The 20,323-nt window shown below is 30.8% G+C and overlaps 1 protein-coding gene across 1 annotated transcript; it reads right to left on the bottom strand.

The window, feature by feature from the left end:
• Positions 1 to 2,610: 2,610 nt before the first annotated feature.
• LOC107372198 (uncharacterized) lies at positions 2,611 to 19,493 on the bottom strand. The gene is made up of 4 exons (XM_015940385.3): positions 18,318 to 19,493; positions 5,557 to 5,795; positions 5,136 to 5,236; positions 2,611 to 5,055 (listed from the first exon to the last, which is right to left on the bottom strand). Exons 1-4 carry the CDS (start codon positions 18,481 to 18,483, stop codon positions 3,906 to 3,908), a joined length of 1,656 nt encoding a protein of 551 aa, XP_015795871.2. The 5' UTR covers positions 18,484 to 19,493; the 3' UTR covers positions 2,611 to 3,905.
• Positions 19,494 to 20,323: the final 830 nt, after the last annotated feature.

The following is a 20,323-nucleotide window of genomic DNA, read 5'->3' as shown; positions in this document are numbered from 1 at the left end:
ACCTTTTCTTTTCATCTCATCATTTTTCCCTTCTTCAACTTTACACTTTGCTGATTAGATTCACCCAAAAATCTGATGAAACAGCAACTGATGAAAGTAGAAAATTTCAAGGAAAAGGAAATTCGTTGCTCAACCTTTGAATCAAGAAAGTCAACCATTGAATGAAGATGATTTTTGCTGAAAAACTTTTCCAACACTTGACTTCAAATTTACCAAAATTGTCGAAATTTTTGTTCTCTTTTACAAATTCTATAAATTATTGACTTTTTGTTGAGTGCACATGAAAAGTTGGCTCATTTGTTGAGTTCAAGATAATAAATTAACCCATCATTATCCAGCTAATTATATTCATTTTGTAGGAAATGAAAGTAAAATTGAATGATGAACAAATTGGAGGAAAAAAAGTTTAATTGTTAACTATTGTTGGTTTTAATAATTTCCTCCTTCTCATCATCTTTACATGATCTGATTACTTTTGAGTGGTAAAAATGAAAAGAGAAACATTTTGATTCCAAATTAACAAACTTTTGCTGTTGTACCGTTTCTGCTTTCCACTGAATGTATAATTTTTGTAAACTCAGATTAATGAGTAAATTGATGTTTGATGAATGTTTCCATTCATTGAGAGTTACATTGAAAATGGAAAATCTCTTTTTGCTGTTGCACCTCAAAAGGAGAAAATATTATTTTTCGACTTTTTTCTCTTCTTTTAATTAATGATGATTGTAAAACTTTTGTTTACCATTGTTTGTTGTTCACTGTTGCCATCCTCTTCATCATCAACATCATCATTATGGAAAGAAAAACTTTGTTTCTTTTTGCGCTTCTCTTCTTGAATTACATTGAAAAGACGCAAAACCCTTTTCCATGGTTAAGCCTAATTTAATTATCTCAACTCGAATCGTAAATTTAGCTGTTAATTTAAATTATTGTTAACAATTCTTTATTCAATGTCTTTCTCATTTTCATGTGCAATTGTCACTTTTTCCTATTCATCTTTGTTATTATCTTGTTATTATCATCCATTTTTGCCTTCAACCACAAGAATACTCAACTTATTGGAATAATAAATATATTAGTGAGAATAAAAGAATCCAATGAAGAAGAAGAAAAAAAGATGCAAATGTGAAAAGAGTTTCAATTTTTCCTGAATTAATAGATTGAAATTTGTGAGGAAAATGTTCGAGATTCAATCTTGATAATTTGAAAAATATTGAAATGAATAAATTGGCGGAAAAAGATAATCTAATATCAATGGAATATTTTTGCAAATTAATTCATTTTAATGGAAAAACATTCATCAGTTTGAAATGGAAATGATTTCAAGATAAAATTTGGTGAAAAAAACTTGCAACACTGGGAGTTGGCATTTACACTCCCAGTCTCACTCCCAGCCTCACTCCGAGTTGGTCAACTTTTGTTGAAACTTTACTTTTTATAAACATTCTAATCACATTCTTTATTAGTAATTCAATATTTTTCAATTCATTACAAAAATGAATTTATCTTGTCGTCAATGACTCGGCGAGTGAAGGGAGTGAAACAATGAAGCAACGAAATGATCGACTTTTTCATTATCTTTTATTGCTCATCGTGGGTCAGTTGAGTTACTTTTACATCTTTATTTATCAATCAAGTGTAAACAAGTCAACATTGTCATATCTTGCAATGTTGATCAGCATTATTACCATTCCTTTAATAATGTGATGGTGATAAAAACAAGAGCAAATTATTATCACAATTTTTGCCATCTTTTTCCACTTCTATTTGTTTTGCTCTTGATATTAACTTTATTTTGATTCATTTGTTTTTCCATCCACAATCAGTTTACCTCATAAATATAATAATCAGATAAACTTGAATTGAAAGCATAACATGGGCAACATTTCCTTCTTATAGTATGCGATCCATGATTCTGTTTGAATAATCATTCAATATTGCCAGTGTTTAAACAAGAATAAATTTCTCGAATTTGCAAAATTACGAATCAATTTCGAGCAAAAAATTTTCATATTCCAGTCTTCATCAGCTCAATGCTAAAAGGAAAAGTTAATCATTCAGATTCTGGTTATGCTAAAGCTTCATCTTGGATAAAATATTAACAGAAAAATCGCTCACAAAACTGAAATTTCCATTCAAACAAGAAGGAAATCGAGAAATCAGTCTTTTATCAGTTTTGATGATCGCCGATCTGATGTTTTATCAACGAAAATATCGTTCGTTGGTAAAGATTAGTCTTGAAATTGATATGATTGTCATGATGGTTACCGAGTATTGATTGTGAATGCAATTCAAGTTGTCTTTTCATTAATTTTCTGTTCTTTCTTTTGTTGAGACTCTTTTAGGCCTTTTCCCGTTCATTGATAACACGATGAGGTAAGGTTTACTGATTTACTTGACAAGACGCTTTAAACCTCAACACCTAATTATAATGAAGATAATTATACTTTTCCTGAAATTGTTGCTGAAGCTCATTATTTTCATCAGCCACTTTCTTTGTTCCATGCTTGGGTTTTCTCAGGTTTCATCACTTACCTTTCTTCTTGTTAATCACGAGGAAAAAGTTGAAGTTATTCAAATTAAATTTATAAAATAAATAAATGTCAAGACTTTTGTTTAGTTTTTCAATTTGCAATTGGATATGCTAAATATTAATATCATTATTATTATTGTTATTATTATTTCATTAATAAGGTGAACAACCAAAGGGTATAACATCATGTTAATGTGCATTTTGTTTTTGCTTTTTGTTTGTTTAAAAACCAGCACAAAGAGGAGAAAATTTTTCTTGTAAGATTTTTTGTCTTTTTTGTCTATTGTTGTGTCTTCATTTTGTTTTGTTGAATTTAAATTTTTTTCTCGTTTTGAGTCTTTGAAGTTTTGCAAAAGAATCAAACGAAAGAGTTGGATGTCAAAGCAAAAATGATAAGATGAAAAGGGAAGACACGGGGAAAGAAGAAGAAATGTGATGATGAAAATGATGAGAGAGAAAAGAAGAATATATTGAACAAAAAAAGAGAAATAAATATTAGAATGAAAAATAAAAAAATGTGAGCAATGAATTTTGTATATATTTCAATTTAAAACGATATAACTAAAAACGATGAGAGGCAAAAAAATATCTGAATGTATAATATATTCAGCAGCGCGAATTGAGTTGTGCCTTGTTTTGGTATCTTTGCTCATCGAAAGCAGATTCAACTCAAGAAAAACAGTCGTTCATTAAAGATCATGAAATTTATCACAAAGTATTCGGTGTTAGAGAAGACAAAATCTTGGTCAGTTCGACTGTGAATTTCATGATCTTCGTGATTGACTCAATTTTTTAATCAAAGTTGCTTTCATGAGCAAAGATGCTGAGAACAAGGTACAACTTGATTTTCGATGCTGTGTAATGAAAAATCTATTGAGTTTTGAAGAAACAAGAGAAAAATGAAGTAGAAAGGAAGCAAAGGAAAAAAGGAAAAGGAAATGATGAGTGTATATTGAGTGATGAGCGAAAATTAGAAGAGAAAGGAAAAGGAAAAGAAGAAGCTGAGAAGGCAAAGCAAGGCGAAGATTTTGTTTTTCTGTGATTAAACTGATGCGGTTTGAAGTGTTTTATCAGGGAAGATGAAACATGATTTAGAGAAGCAAAGGAAAAGAGAAAATTATGGAAAAAAGATTAAGATAAAAAATTATGAGAAAGCAAAAGGAGAAGAAAAGAAAGGGGTTAAAGAAACTTGAAAGGCAAATTGTGATAAAGAAGATGCGAATAAAAGAGAATGATGAGGATAAAAGGAAAAAGTTTTGAATGGCAATCGATTTGAAGCTTTTTTCCATTCCTTGTTTGTCATCATCTTTTTTTGTCTAATTTTGCGCTTGCTTTTTTTTCTTTCTCTTTTCACGATTTTCACTCTTTTCCTTTAATCGACAAAACGAGTGCAAGCCTTTTTCCATTTGCATTGAGTACACCATGAATCACGATTTTCCATTCCATAAACTTTACGACACTTTCTGGTTTCGGTTCGGGTTCGTCGGGTTGGCGATATGCTATGACCCTTGCTAGTGGCCGACGAGCTTGAAGATTGCAACAAGCTTGTCCACTGATTGCTGTTACTTGAATGATTACTAGAGTTACTTGCATTGGTTGGGTTTATGGTAATGCTGGTAGTGTTGGTGGCATTCATGTTGTTGCTGTTTGCTCCATTGGTAGTGCTAATGTTGCTGGTGTTGACACTGGTTGTGGCAAGGTTTACTGTTCCGGTTGCGCTTAATGACGAGGCTAATGAGGTTACAGCAATTACCGAAGTTGTGCTGTTTGTTGACTTAATGTTGACCGGGCTGGATGTGTTGCTACTTAATCGCATAACTTTGGAAGGAGCTTTTGGCGAGAAAAGGTTTACTGGACTTGGACTTGAGGCAAGGAGAGATGCTTGAGATTGATTATAGTGATGATTATTGTTGTTGTTGGCATGATGATGAAGCATGTGATTATTGAGATGATGATGGTGGTGGTGGGAATTTGAAAATGAGTAGCTTGAGTTGCAACTTGTCGAGAAAGACGATGAAAGAGAAGCAGAATCACGTACTTTTGTCGACCAACGATGGGCCACCGAAATACCGGGAATGTTGATCGGGCTTGATATCACTGTCTTCCTTTCCGGTTCCGGTTTAATCTGGGCACTGAGAATAGTTTGATTCACAGAAGTTGTCTGTTGAACATTTTGCACTTGCTGGTTTTGTTGTAGTTGTTGTTGCTGTTGAAGTTGCTTTTGTTGCTTTTGGTACTCAGGATCTTCGTGTGGAGGTCGAGCCATATCAAGATGACTCCAAGTGGGTGAAGGAGCAAAGAAAAGGAGGGAAGCCGAGCTGAGTGTTGGGCTTAGATTGTAATTTGTACTGTTAGGTGACTCTGGTGAACTCGAGACGGGTGACAAAGGACCCAGACTACTGTCACTAGAACATGAACTCTCTTTACTACTAATATTATCAATTTCCATCTCTTCTTCAATTTCAGCATAATAAAATTCTTCCTCATGATCATTATCATCTTCGCCGGTCGCCTCACTTCGTCTGTAAACAAACAAATAAATTCATTTATTAATTCAATTCTCGACTCAATGAACCAGTTTCATCTCAACAATAAAACTTACCCAAGATGAACTATTCTAACATGTTTCTCAATATCTTCAACAAGATCACATCGAAGGCCACATCCACGCCAAGTACATTTGAACACAATTCGTCGTGCCTTCTGTTAACAAAGAAAGAAAAAGAGATTGAAATGATAAATGAAATGAATAAACAATCAGACGATAAAAGAAAAGAAAAAATAAAATGTTTTGGTTAATTCAATTCAACACATAAACCTAAGCACATCTAAATGAAAATATGAATCCATTAAATCAAATTTTCTATTCAGATCATGAGAAGGAGAAGAGAAGAAAAAAATTGGTGAAATAATATGAAAATTGGATAACAAGGAGAAAGAAGCAGAAAGGAACCATTTTCATTGATTATCATCTAATAAAATGTAAATTGATTGTTAAGACTAAGAACTTTTACTTTTCTTACCTCAACACTGGTTTGTATTGGATCATCAATGATAAAATCAATAGTTTCATCCATATCAATTCCTTCATCTTTATTGATTGTTAATCCATTAATTTGTTCATCATCCTTATTAATCTCAATGGCAATTGGGGCAGTTGAATCTTCGTTGATTGTGGTCGGTGAAGGTGTATTGGATCGACTTGTCGCTGAACAATAGCCAACACCAGAATCGATGCTCTTCACAGACATTGAATAAGTGCCTAAATCAATTGGTAAAAAAAGAAAAGAAGAAAAACCAAAAAAATTAATTTATCATAAGTAAAAAAAATACAATAATAAGCACAATTGACAGCAAAAGCATAAGCAACAAAACATACAAAGCTCAACAAATTTGACAAAGAAGTTCATCTTTGACAGAATCAATCTAAATTTAAAATTTGCTCAATTTAATCCAAGATGAGTGTAAAGAGAAAGGTAACAAGTTGACTTGAATACTATTAACCTGTCAAATGACAATAGATATAATCCAAAGTGAAAATGGGATGTAAAGAGAAAGAAGAGAAACATTTAAAGGAAAGGAAAAGACAAAACCAGATTGGAAACATTGAAAGGTAGAAACAAGGTTGAAGATTGAACAAAAGCTAGTCCAAGTGTTATACAATTTTGTCTTCATTAAAATGTAATAATAGTAAGACATGAAATGGATAAAAACATTTCAATGCAAATTGGATACAATGTAAATAATTAAATGCTATCGATTGATAGTAACAAGTAAACTAATGGTAAATGTCAATAGATGGCAAACAATAAAAAAGAGAGACTATCAAATGGTCAATGGATACATTTTGGTCAATGAAATGTCAATATAAATGAATAAAGAAAGCGAAATGAAAATTGGCTCATTGTTTATCGATTATGAGAAATGATTACAGCAACCATCAATGAAATGCAATATATGGATATGGATATAAAAGGAAAAGGTTAATAAAAGTAGAGATTGAATGATATCAAGAATTTGAAAATGAGCCATTAAAGTTATTGATTGAAGGTGAAAAATTAAAATGGAATGATGATTGAAAAAGAAATCATCAAATTATGATCAACTTGAATGGAAATATTTCCAGTTTCAAGTACAAAGGATAAAGAATGAATTTTTGCTAAGTTTTTCTTCGTTTTTTTTCTTTCCTGTGAAAAGTTAACTCAAAAATTTGGTGCAATTTTAAAAAAATTCTGCTCTTCTTCTTGATTCTCTTCATTGTTGATACACAAAATATTGTCTGGTAACAGCAGTTGCTTTATCAGAAAATGTATGCTGGAAAATACATGAAAAGTTATCATAAATATCATTAATAATTTTTCGTTTCTCACTTTTACTTGGAATGATAAGAGAAAGGGAAAAACGAAATGACATGAAGAAAATGATGGTAAAGAAGAAAAAATTTTGTTGATAATATTGTGAATATTACGAGAGGAATAAATGAATAGTGTGTTTACTGATAGGAATAAAAAGTTTCAAAAATTCAAACAAAAGATAAATTTTCAGGCAACTTTTTGTTTATTATCATGATTATTAATAATATTATTGTTCTTGGGGAAAGTGAGCCGAGCAAAAAGAAACATATAAATAACTTAAAATGATGACTTGTAAATCACAAGGAAAGAGAGAGAAAAGGAAAAAAACGATGATAAATATTATCCTTTTCTTCTTGTTCCATGCTCATCTTCATTTTCTCATTCCTCTAACCATTATCATATCATGTTAATTTAATGTCGAAAACAGCAGAATATCAGTCCTATTAGGAATGCTTATCATAATGATGAACATAAAAATAATATAATAATATGGATGAGAAGGAAAGAAAAGGTTCAAATATTTTTGCCATAAGAACTGTTTATTGTAAAAGGCAGAAAACACGCTAATTAAAAGGTTGCTAACAATGTTTGTTTCCCTGCTAATTAGGTTGACCTGCCTCTAAATTTTTCTTGATAATCATGATAATGATCGTCATTGCCAGTTTCATCTTTTCTCTCTTCTCCTCCTTTCTTTCTCATCACTTCAAATGGTATGAAGTTTACATTTGAAAGTAATGTAAACCAAAAGTATTTTTTCAATAATCTTTATCTTCGTCTTTACTCGTGATTACCCCATAAGACAAGAGGTTTTGTAACCTAAGAGAGTCACTCTTGGCGGATCAACTATTAACTCCAAACCCTTTTCAATGTTAATCACCATTATCATATTAGTTTCACTTGATTCTTCTCACTCAAGTTTCGCCTTTTTTCAGGCAAAAATTCATTGAATCATATTTTTGATAATAATAGAACCATCAATAAGCCCGACAAACATAGAGACATGAATTTCATCATTTCTAGTTGCGTGTTCAAACAGTGAACAATACAGCAAAAAGTAATGATGAAAATATTGGATGAAAATTACGTTTTCTGTTTGAAAATCAATAAGTTTCATTTGTTTTTTCCCCTTCAGCATGTTCAGAATTTATCAGGTAATTTTGTGCTTTTTTATTGAAAAAATGATAATAAATTGTAATAGTTTCTCAGGTGGAATAGTAAAAGTGGAAAAAAATGATTTATTTCAAACAATATTTTGCTCTTCTTTGTTTCATTCAAGAAAAAAAAACTTCTTTTTTCCATCCTTTCCTTTTCAACTTAGCATGGTAATGATAATAATTTGATAGAAAGCATTTATATATTTGATTAGATGAAAAGGTAAAAAGGGAGCGCGATCAAGATATTGATTACATTTTGCAATTTAAAGTTATCTAACAATAAGTTGACAGAAATAATCAAGTAGAAAGGTTATTAAAGGTATCAAATTAACTTGTAATGTTGATTAACTTTCAACGGCAAAAGACGTAACCAGTGAAGAGAGCAAGAGTAAAATTTACAGCAACAATGTAATAAGTAAACGTGAAGAGGGTTGAGTAAAAAATGGCGATACAAGATATAACTGGAAGAAGAAAAACAATGTTAGTTGGCAACACAGAGAACCTTGAATGAAATTGAATGGGAAACTGAAAAATGGAATGAAATAATGGAATAACATTTGATAATGATTTGTCATTATTTATAGCAACGGAAGAAAAGTTGAAATGAATAATAAAGTGAAGTCACAAAAATGTTATTGAAACTTGATTTGATTTGCTCTTCTTGTCTTGTTGCTGTTGATCTGCACTCATCAAGGACTAATCAACCAATGATTATGCTGTTTCAGTGATTATCCCTGAAGAAAATTATTGCAACCCTGAAAGCAGAAAAAAACTTGATAGCTTCATAATGATAATTGAGAGAGAAAATGAAGAGAGATTAGAAAAATTGATTTTTGTTCTCATGGCGAAGAAAAGGTGAATGAAAAATTTTGGGTGAAACATAAAAGTAAAGCTGATGAGAGTTTAATGGTGAATACAAGACTGAAAATGGGTTGAATTTGGGTTAAACCAGAGAAAAGTAAAAAAGTAACATTTTTTGGTAACCTTTCAACTTAATAAGGATTATTTGGAGGGCAAAACTTGTACAGAGTCAAATAGGTTCACATACAATGTTTATATGGGCGCTATTATTGCCATGTTATTCGGTTCAATGGATTTCCATGAAAATCGATTCAACATTTTGTGCTTCCATTTCTCACTTTGTTTACCAAAGTGAAAAGCAGCAAGGAAACAAAAAACGTAAAAAAAGCTTGTTGACAATTCAAAAAATAAGGTTGAAAAGTCGACAAGTTTTCTTTCTCATCTTTTGTCTCTTTATGCTACTCATCTTTTTTTTCATTATCATCATCATCTGATGATGAGTAAACCTTTCACTGCGTAAACAGAGTATAAGTAATAGCAAAAGATGAATAGGTAAATTCAGTTTGATGGAAGTAAAAAATTGTATAAAATGAGGGAAAAGAAGAGGAAGAAGAGAAAAAAAAGGTTGACAGGAAAGGAAAAGAATGGGGAAAAGAGTGAATCTTGGAGTGACAAAGTCGAGTTCTTGGAGTGATGAAAATTGTTTAAATTGAATAATTATTGTTTCAGTTGGGAAACAGTCGATTTGATAAGTTTTCAATATCAACAATATTTGAAAAGATTCAACATTTTGAAATGTTCAACTGAAATAAACTTGTCTACATTTTGATAGTCATTTTGATGTTTATCAATTTTGCTCTTCAATATATTGAACCATTTCAATAAAAGAGGCAAAAAAGATTTCAAATTATCGTTAATTTGTTTTTGATGTTTGTCTTAAAAAAAACTCTATTTTCCAGTCAATCTGAAAATAAGTTTACATAATTATATTCATTAGCAAGTGTAAATTGTAATTGGTTTAACTCTAAGTGCATAAAAAAGGATTTCAAAAAAAAGGTTTAAACTTCGAGAGAGAAAAAAATGTTTCCATAAAATCTCGAGTATTCATGGTTATTTATTTGATCGTAAAGTTAATTCCAGATTCGATTAATGATATTTTAGTTTACTTGTTCGTGAAATTTCATTGGTTTCATATTATTGCGATTATATGCAATTATTTGATGATGATGATGATGGTAATGGTGAATATGAAAGAGATGCTATTAGCTAATGGAAGATGTAATGAATAGCAATTTGAAATGTTGGAGAAAAGAGGAGAAATCCTTTTATCGATAAGGATGGATAAAGAGATGATAATTTCGGGTGAAATCAGGTGTGCAGCAGAGAGACAGAGAGAGTGAGCAACCGAGTAAAACTATTGTAATTGTGAAATGAATTAGACAAAGAAATGTGACAGATTTAGACATAATTGGCTTATATAATTATATTGGCTCCATAAAACTCGCAATAAGATGGTTAACCATTGATTCAATCAGAATCAATTGAAGCATCATAACATTTTTTAAAAAGTGTACCTTAATACAGACGCGTGAGAGGCGAAAGAGGATTGTTTCTCATTATTACAGAGAGAAACTGCAGAGACAATAATTTTCAAGATAATGATGAAAATAATGAGAATGATGATGAGCAGAAGGAAAATGGTTCAAGATTAATAATGATGCTTAGGATGAGGGACAAGAGTGAAGGCAAGTAAAGTTGTTCATTCATCGAACCCAAAATTGAATGAAGAGAGTCGTGAATGGATTACAAGATGATATCTTCTTTTTAATTCAAATAACAAAAAGTTCAATGATGATAATGAGGATGATGATGAGAAAGATGAAGGCAATGTTAAAATGTTTTCATTCGTTGTCATCACTGTACACAAGTTAATCTCGTTACTATCTAAAAGTAAATTACATTTTCAAATTGATGGTTGACATTAAAATCTCTAGCTTTTTTTCAAATTTATTTTCAATCTTATTTCATTTCATTTTATGGTTTACTCTCAACTTTTTCAACACATTTTACAGCCTTTCGATTATTTTTCCTTCTCATTCACACTCACACAGTCACACAGAGAGATGAACATAAATATTACAATAAAAAGGGAGGAATAAAGGTGAAGAGAAGACTCTTCAAGTCTTGAAATTGAAAAATTTTGCCTCGATAAACTTGAAAATATATTTATTATTGGATACATTTGTACATTTTTATACTTATAAATGGGCCTATCAAGTGTTTATACATTGATATATATACATATTTATATTTGATGATAAGTTGAAGAAAAAATTTCATCAACTTTACGTTTTTTCCCTTTTTTTGCTTTACTTTTTTAAACTTATCGTTGAACGAAATGAAGGACTAACTTTTTATTTCTTGCTTTTGATTCTTATTTTCATTTTATATTTTTATATTTATCCTAACCTTGTTTAGATTTAAGCTTCTGATTTAAGCTTCTCAGCATCATCCAAATAAGATAATAAGCTTCTCTTTTCAGAATTGAATTTGAAACTTTTTTTCTCCGTTTCTTTCCTTTTTCTTTCAACTCTTTCATGGAAAAATGAAAGGCAAATCTTGTTGATACCTTTTTTCCTTTCCTTCAAATTGTGTACTTTTTCGTTCTCTTCATTCAATCATTATCATAAAAAAATAGAGAACTTTTGGAAAAGAAAATATCACAAATTCTGGTTCAAAAGGCAGGATATTTTATTCCTTCCCTGTTGGAATTGCTGTTATTCCAAGTTTTTTTTCATTATTTGTCATTATTTTTATTTCGTTATTATCACTATTCTTACCCTGGATTACTGGGAGTGAAATAAGATATCGTCAGAAAGAGAGGGAAAGAAGAGAAGAAACCAGTAAAATTATCGTCAAACTTGATGAATCATGTTTGACGATAAATTTACCATGAAGAGAAGAAATAAAATTGTTGATAGTTTGATTCAATTTGCAATTTTATTTTATTTTTTCAAGAGGATAAAGAAAAAGAAATCAATCAGAATATAAAAGCGACCAAAAACTCATTTCATTAAAACTCTTTTCTTTCCATTTCAGTTGAAACTGATAAATTTATCAATAAAATGTTTACCATTGATACGATAAAATGAGAAAAATACACAATTCTGATAAAAGTCAAACTCAGAGAGAAGCATGAAAAGAGAGAGAGAGAAAAGTGAAAAGTTCAATTTATTACTTATCATTTTCCGTTCACTATAAATGTAGATTGATAATGCATATACACTTACAGGGTTGTTAGATGATCACACATGAAGATCAATGATTCTGAGTTGAAATGAACACAAATACATAATTAATATTGAATTTTCATCTTTTTTTTGCTAAATCTTCTCAATTTTTATACTCAATCTTATGAATCTTCTGAATAAGTAAGAAATGAAGAGAGAAGAAAAAAGTGTCACCAAATATCATTTTTGCTCTAAGAGGATTATGATCCCATGGATTGTTGAGATAACTTTTTTCCTCTTCCAAGCCTTTCATCTTTTCTTCATTTTGCAACTTGCATGGAAACAAGTCGAGTTATTTTTATATTTCCAACTGAAAGAGGAAGAAGGATAATGATTATGATGATGAAAAATCAATGTCAATAGAGAGGAATCTTTGTAAATGTAAAAGTTACATTTTAATTTAAAAGTAAATGATAATCATAGAGTCAATGGAAAAGGCAAAGAAATCAAATTCAGTGAGTTGAAAATATATTCAGATTTAGGGTGAAAAAAAGGAGCAAGAAAAAAAGAAATAAAATGAGAGCAAAGAAGAAAAAATTCAGTTTGCTTCAGAATAATATCAATGTTGTTGATAATGCGAGTAAACATGAAACTCTGAATTTTTTGCAGGGTTAGAACCAAGGAGAGAGAGAAAAAAATGTGAAAAAATGTTGGCCAAACAGGAAAAGATTTGATCATTACTCGTTCATCTGTTGGTGATAATATGTAAAAATATTCAGATTCAGTATTTAGATAATTATAAACACACAAAGACAGAGAAGACAAAGAAAAAAGATGAAAGAAAGAGATTGAAGACAGGCGAAAAAAGGAAAGTAAAGAGAAAAATGAAAGTAAAATTCCTTTGGATAAAAGTTGAGTTGTAAGCATGCGTTTCTTTCAATCACCTTCACTGATAGGAAACAAAGTAATATAAAGTAAGGGAATGAAAGAGGAATCAATACCGGCTTTTCAATGCTCTTTCATTTTGGTGACCTTCTATCGCTTTCTTCCTTCTTTGTTCTCTCTCATCTATCTTCTGCTCTTCTTCCTGTTTTCCTCATCATCCATTTCTCGTTCATCTCTGGTAACAGTTTTACCACTTCCAACGATAGATGGCGTTAGAATACAGAATATAAAATGTTTTACTTTTTATCATTTTTTTGTTCAATTTTTCATTCGCCATTCAATGTAATCCATTAAAATCACTTTTTCAAACATTACATTGTAACCAGAAATGCAAAATTTTTAAATTGATGAATTTTTTCGCATTCAAATTGAATAATGAATCTTTGTTTTTTTGTTGTTGCTTGCTTTATGTTCAATATTTTTTTCATGAAATGTTTATATTTTCACATGTTCAAGCTATTAACATGATGAGGAAAAGGAAAAAAACATTTAGCTCAATTTTTTGTCGTTGCTCAACAATTTTTTCCTCTCTCTCTGAAACTGGTGATGAAAGATGAAAAATAAACTTGAAAGTCAACAAAAGTCAAACTGTCAGATGAATGAAATGAAAATTTTTGTTGCTTTTTTGTTCATTTTCAACTCATTTCTTTTCAATTTTGGTTCAATGAGAGGATGGAAATGGACTGACAAGGCATAAAATTTGGATGATTATCGAGTTGAATTAAGTTCTTGACTGGTCCAAATGAAGATGAAAATAGGTGAAGAAAAAGGTTTGACAAAGTGGCCAAAAGTAATTAGTCTTTCTGTTAATCCGCTTTTTGGAAAGGATCAAAAGGAGAAAATAAAAGATAACAGAAAAGGTAAAAGTCAAGGTATATAAAGGATAATAATGTTCAGGTGAAGAGAAGACAATCAAATGAAGGAAAAGTAATTCGTCGAGTCTCAAGAAAAGGCATTCATTTGATAATTACAATAATCTACGATAAAGGGAACAAAGAAAATGGTTGAATCATGGCGAGCAGGGAAAATGGTGGAAAGAAGAGAAGAAAAAAAATGACAGAAAATGAAATTTTGATGAAAATTTCCAATTACACATCGAATCTACATAATCTATTCATTTAAATATTTTCTGTATTAAAATTCAAATGAATTCGGTTGAGGTTAGCAACAGTAAATGTCCATTTTGAATGTTATCACAAGGTTCATTACTAATTAATAAGATGTACTTTAATCATGCAAATTGTCACTTGACTCAGTAAAGGTTTAATCGATTTGTTGCCTGAAAAAGCAGTCAAAATATCGAGTCTCCAAGTTTTATGGAAAGACTAATAAAGGGAAGTGAAAATGGAAATTTACTTTTAGCAAAATCGCGATTCGAGTAAAAATTTGTTCATTGGTCAGGTTGAAAGATGAAAGAACAAAAGAAATGATCGAATCTTTAATCTCTTATCGATTTGAAACATTGAACTTTTGACTGAATTTTTCAAGTTTATTTATCCAATTCAAAGTTGCCATTTACTTTGTTGAGCTCAAAAAAAAGGTTGAAATTTTCAGAATCAATTTGAGTGAATTGATTCGAGTGAATCAAGTAAACTCGAGTTCAACATCGAAAGTGGCTCCATTGGAGTAAAACAATTTGCAACTTTCAATTCTGGTTAATTGATTCCTTCAATATTCACCTATTTGTTGTTGATTGTAAAAACAGTTAACCGTCAAAAAAGCAACACAAACTACGCTATCCAGGTTAGCAAACATGAGCATCAACAACCAGCAGCAGTAGTAACAAGATAGTAAAAAAATCAACAACAATAACAGTTGAAAAGAGTTGATAAATAGGGTTGGAGCAAGTTGATTACTGTTGATAATCACGCAAGAATCAAACATAATCTGGTTAACAGATAAATAAACTTGTTTCAAAATGAAAAAAAATGTGTAAAACATACATAAATGAAAGAGTAATTTAAATAATGTTGATAATGATAACCATGAAAAGTTAATTAAATAGTTTGATTGTTGTAAGTTGAATTTTTTCTTCTTCTTCTTCATTGAATTAATTTGCATTTCAATTCTTATTCATCCCTTTTCTTCATGTGACAATTTCATTTCATTTTTTTTCTCCTTTTTCTGGTGAACATTTTGTTTACGTTTCATCCTTTCAAGTTGAATACAATTGTAAACACATTGACCATAACCAAAACCCTTATCAGGGTTAAAGTTGATCATTTGCCGTTTTTTATGTCAATCATGAAAATTGAATTTTCTTCAAGTTAACCTGAATTTTTACTCAACCAAAATGATCAAAATATTGTTACATTGTTTAAATTGATTGTAAAATAGTTTTTTTTCTTGTTTCTCTTTTTTTCTGATTTCTGCTTATGATGGGAAAATGATTTTATTATTTATTACAAATGATAGTAATAATGATGATAACTCGAGTGATGTTGAATGAATATTTATGAGCACGTTTTTTGCAGCATTTCAGTTGTTTAGAGGTTTACAAGTTTGCAACAATAATGGATTCACATCTGTAATTGAATAAATTGTATTGCAAAGTAATTAAAATACTTTTTCTGATTGATTAACTAATTTAATCAATTGTATACTTTTGGCTTCCATTTGGATAACTGTTCATCTCCAAATGATTATTAATAGGCACGGAAACAAATTAAATTGATTTGCACACAAAACTTAATTATTATCATCATTAACGGTTCTGTTTATTATTAGGATATTTACAGTTTATTGAGGTTGTAAGATGAAACATTTGAACCAATTTTTTGATTGAAATTTACTGTAAATTTGTTTTTTTCCCCTTGCAATTGATTAATTTTTGCTTTCAATTCTTTTCGCCAAAAATGTCACCAGATTAATGAAAATTTGGCGGGAATAAGGTTGGAGATAAAAAAAGATTCATCAAGGAATATCATTATTTTGAAGATTTTTTTCTCTTCTTCTTCATGACAACAGGGGAAAGGGGAAAACTGGAAACATCATCATTCTCATTTTGAACATCATCAACAACATTGACTGGTTATTGGGAAAAGAAAGGGAAAGAATGGAGGAAAGAAGAAAAGTCAATTCTGTCAACACCTTTGTAGGTTAAGGAAGTGGGAATCAAGGTAAAGTTGATAAGATTTACCGAGACAGCTCAAAGAAGAAGAAGAAAGAAGAAGAAAAGAAAGATTTATTTGCACATAATGTTAATGCTAATTAATGATGTTGCTATCATTGGTGATGATGATGATGAAAAAAGATGATACCACTACTACTTTTACTGATGATAATGATGTTAAATGCATTTACAATAATTATGTTGATAAATAATGAATTATCATCAAAATGAAGTGTCAATCTCTTTCTCTTTCAAGTGAACAAGTAGTAAGGTATTAATGGTAGAGAGATGATGATGATGATGATGAGGATGGCAATGAAGAGAAAGAGTGAAAAATTAGAGGAATAATGAACAGAGTATCAGAGTATAAAATAGAGTATAAGAAGAAGAGAAAAAGAAATCTTGTTAATATCAAGAAAGCAATTTACTGCAAAAAGAGATGAAGAAAAAAAAACTGTTAAATGTATTTTTGTTCAACACATTATTCAAGACTATTGCAAAAACTATCATTTGTGCGGTAAAATTTAGCTGTGAAAAAATGCTTCTCACAAGGGGGGTACCCGAGGTCATCCGAACCGATTTCAATGATTAGTGTGTCATTGAATTCGTCTTATTAAAAAACAATATAGTTCGTCCTCTTTTGAGTAGCAAATGGACACAAGGGCAGAAAAGCGCCATTTATTGTCTATCGCTATGCATAGATCAATGTGAAAGCAATAATATGAACCCATTGCGATGAGCCTTTTTGTTTCACTCATTTTGTTTTGTATGCTCTTTGCCATACTTTACATGTAAAAAATTGAATTTTGATTCTGTTTTTCTCGTTAATCTTTAATTTGCTACCCGGGGGATTTCGAGACAATTAAACACTCATAAAGCCTAATTGGTTTATGATAAAAATATTAACTTTTATTCGGATGACCTCGGGTACTTCCCTCGTCAGAAGAAGAAGAAGAAAGAAGGAAAAGCCAACTCTATCATCATCATCATTATCATCATCTTCATTATCAGCTTCATCATAATGTGTCTATGTGCAAAGATATTGTCAAGTTTATGTCAAGATGGCGATTCCAAGGAAGCAATCGTTTTTGACTTTTCATAACTACATGTTTTTATCCTACACATACAAGGATAAAGGTGATAAAGATAGATGATGAGTGGGGAAAAGAGTGTAGAGAGAGAGAGAGAGAGAGAGAGATCAAGTATGATCCAGAAGAGGTTATGTTGTGAGCTAAGAGAGGCCCATTTAGGCCAGGCCATCCAGGGAAAGACAACCTGGCCCAGGCCAACTCAGCCTTCCAGGTCAAATCTTTCATTTTTATTCGTCTTCCTTGTCTTAGTCAGTACTTCTACCACTTCTTGCTTCTTTTTTTCACTCCTTATCCGTGCACCCTCTTTCACAGGGGAGGAAAGCAAAAGAAGGACAGTTATAAGAGGATGATGATAAAAAAGACTGAGGGAGAGATCACTGGTAGAGTATCACTGTAGGGAGTACATCATTTTAAATAGCGATTTGTTTTGCTTCACTTTTCTTTCTCTCGCTCCTTATACTTCATTCAAAAACCTCGTTAACCAATTTTTACTTTGCTTCTTGAGCCATTTTTTAGTTTAATTTTTTGAGCAACCTTTTTGCATCAATTGAGCTTGCTAGATGCAGCTATCTGCTAGAAAAGGGATAACTTTTATTGTAAACAATTATTGCACATAAACATCAATACACGAAATCAAACTGCGAATAATTGGTTGATAAGATGAGCATAAAATGAGAAAGAAAGAAAAATCTCTTATTCGCTCTTTTTGTCTACAACTGACTACTTCTAGGATTTTATCGCTATTTACATCATCAGCATCATCATCCTTTTTTTATCATGACATTGAGTGTATCTAAGGGTAGCTTATTTAATTTCTTTGCGCTTAAATTATGTTCTGGTTTCATTCAAATGGGTAAAAAGGGAAACTGACAAACACTTAAACATTAATAAACATTAATTGAGCTCAATTTTCATCATGCAATTGTTGAAATATATGTAACACAATGAGCCATACAATTTAACCTTTCAATTTATATATTGGGTTAAAATGATTCTTTTTTTTTCACTCAAGTAGGAAAGTATAATTAAGAAAAGCGGCGAAAAAAAGCGAATCAAACAATCGATAAAAATTTTTTAGCTTTTTCTTTCAACTTACCTCGATCAGGAATAAAGGTTGATTTGGGTGAACAAGAGAGACTCATTAGAACCAAAGCGGCTGTACAATCATCCATAACTGGATCGTCTTCGAGGCTGTTGCTTGGTCGACGTTTCCGTCCTTTCCTCACTTCAATATTCACCGGTGACATTATCATGTTATCCATCAATAATCAATCTCGCAATTATAATCAGTCTCCCTCTCACAGGTTATCAACTTGTAAATACTCAATGATGAGACGATAAATAGTCAATAATAATCACAGAACCATTTCTTTTGCTGTTTCTTCAATTTTCACTGTTAAACTCTCGGTGTTTTTGGGTTTCTCTTGGTTTCTTTGTTGGTCAACCTGAACTGGTTCCCTTCTGTCAAATGTTGACCTTGTTTATTGCTCTTCCATCAACACCAATCCAATGGACTTTTGCTGTTCTGGTTGTTGCTTGATGAGTTTAGTGTTCACCGGTAGTTACACAGTATAACAAGGCATTAATCAAATACAATTAATTGGACTTTATGTTGAGTGTGTGTTTTATGATGATGCTAATCACGGTTTCAGGTTACCACAAATCCAAGTTTCATCATGTAAACAGTTTTGTCAAAAAAATATGTAAGGTTAAATGTTTAAAAGACATGAAGGTGAAAGAAAGAAGAAAGGAAAACAAAGAAAAAACAGAGAAAAATGTCGACAGAATAAAGTAAAACAAGCTTAAACAGATAGATAATAAAGTTGGGTTGAAATGATGGATAAAAAGCACAAGATTTAAAAATAAAGAATAACTCTTGTTGTTACTGTTCTTGTAGCTGTTGTTTTAATAGTTGTTGTTGTAGTAGTTGTTGTTGGTTGTTGATGTTGTAAAATGTTTGTTACTCTTGTTGGTTACTGTAAGCTTGTCGATTGTATGGTTGATGTTAACTGTATTAGATGTGAAATGAAACTAATCATTGTTAACCAAATAAGGACTTATACTTGGACTTAGGTTTGAACCAAAAACTATCACAACGTTTACCATTTCATTTAACCAAAAAGACACTTTGAGAATCTGAAAACAAATCAAACTGCAAAGCAGGCGCAAGACTGTAAACCTGGTAGAGTAACAACAAAACATATCTGCTATTAAAAAGGCAACCCGAATCTCAACCTCCAATCACAATATACCTCCATCTAGCGTCTACCAAATAAACTAAAGTACCGGTGAATTTTTTTTTGGTAAACATTTTTCTCTCACTTTTTCTTTCTTTCTAACTCTCCTTTTCTCACTTTATGTTTAACATAAAACAGAGAATTAAATTCTGGTACATTTTCATCTCTTTTGCGCACCAGAAAATAGTTCAAGTTGATCCTGAAATTTGTTAAATAAGCTAATCTATTGATGATTTAACAAGTTACCTAAATATAAATATATAATCATTTAAGCTTGAACAACATTGAAATTTGGCTTTTTTTTCTTGAATCTGTCTTGAAGTGTTTTTTTTACTTGGATAACAAAAAGAGCTTTTCAATCAAGTTTTACCTGGAACCCAGAGTAACATCATGAATAGTCATTTGTATCAAGAAAACCATCAAAGAAATCGTCCAATGTCCATCTTTTTTCTTTTACTTTATACCTTGAAGGCTTTTAATTTTAATTTAGATTGTAAATGTAAGGTTTGGTCGTTGCTTCAATAATGGCCAAACTGTGCAAAAAAAGTACAAGAAGGAGGAAAGGAAAAAGTTAAAGATGAAAGACAAAACTGAAAGATGAAGATGAAGGAAAAAGAGAAGAAGCAAAAGCAAAAAGAAGAAGAAAAAAAGATTTTAATACAAATTTGAGCTTCAATTATCTTCTATGCAATCTCATGTTCATGATGTTGCCTCTCTTCAAAGGGATGGATAGATATGCATAAAATGTTTACTTGGAAAAAGAAGAAGAAGAAGAAGAAGCAAAAAGAAATCCTTTGAAGGAAGAAGAAGCAATTTAAAGTTGACAGTTTTCATTTATCCTGGACCAACATAATCATCATCATCA

This window comes from Tetranychus urticae, chromosome 1 (assembly GCF_039701765.1).
Source record: "Tetranychus urticae isolate SD_2017Ah chromosome 1, NJAU_TeUrti_SD_1.0, whole genome shotgun sequence".
Classification (NCBI taxonomy): domain Eukaryota; kingdom Metazoa; phylum Arthropoda; class Arachnida; order Trombidiformes; family Tetranychidae; genus Tetranychus; species Tetranychus urticae.
The sequence above is the reverse complement of the archived record's forward strand: the minus strand, read 5'-3'. Positions and strand labels throughout refer to the sequence as shown.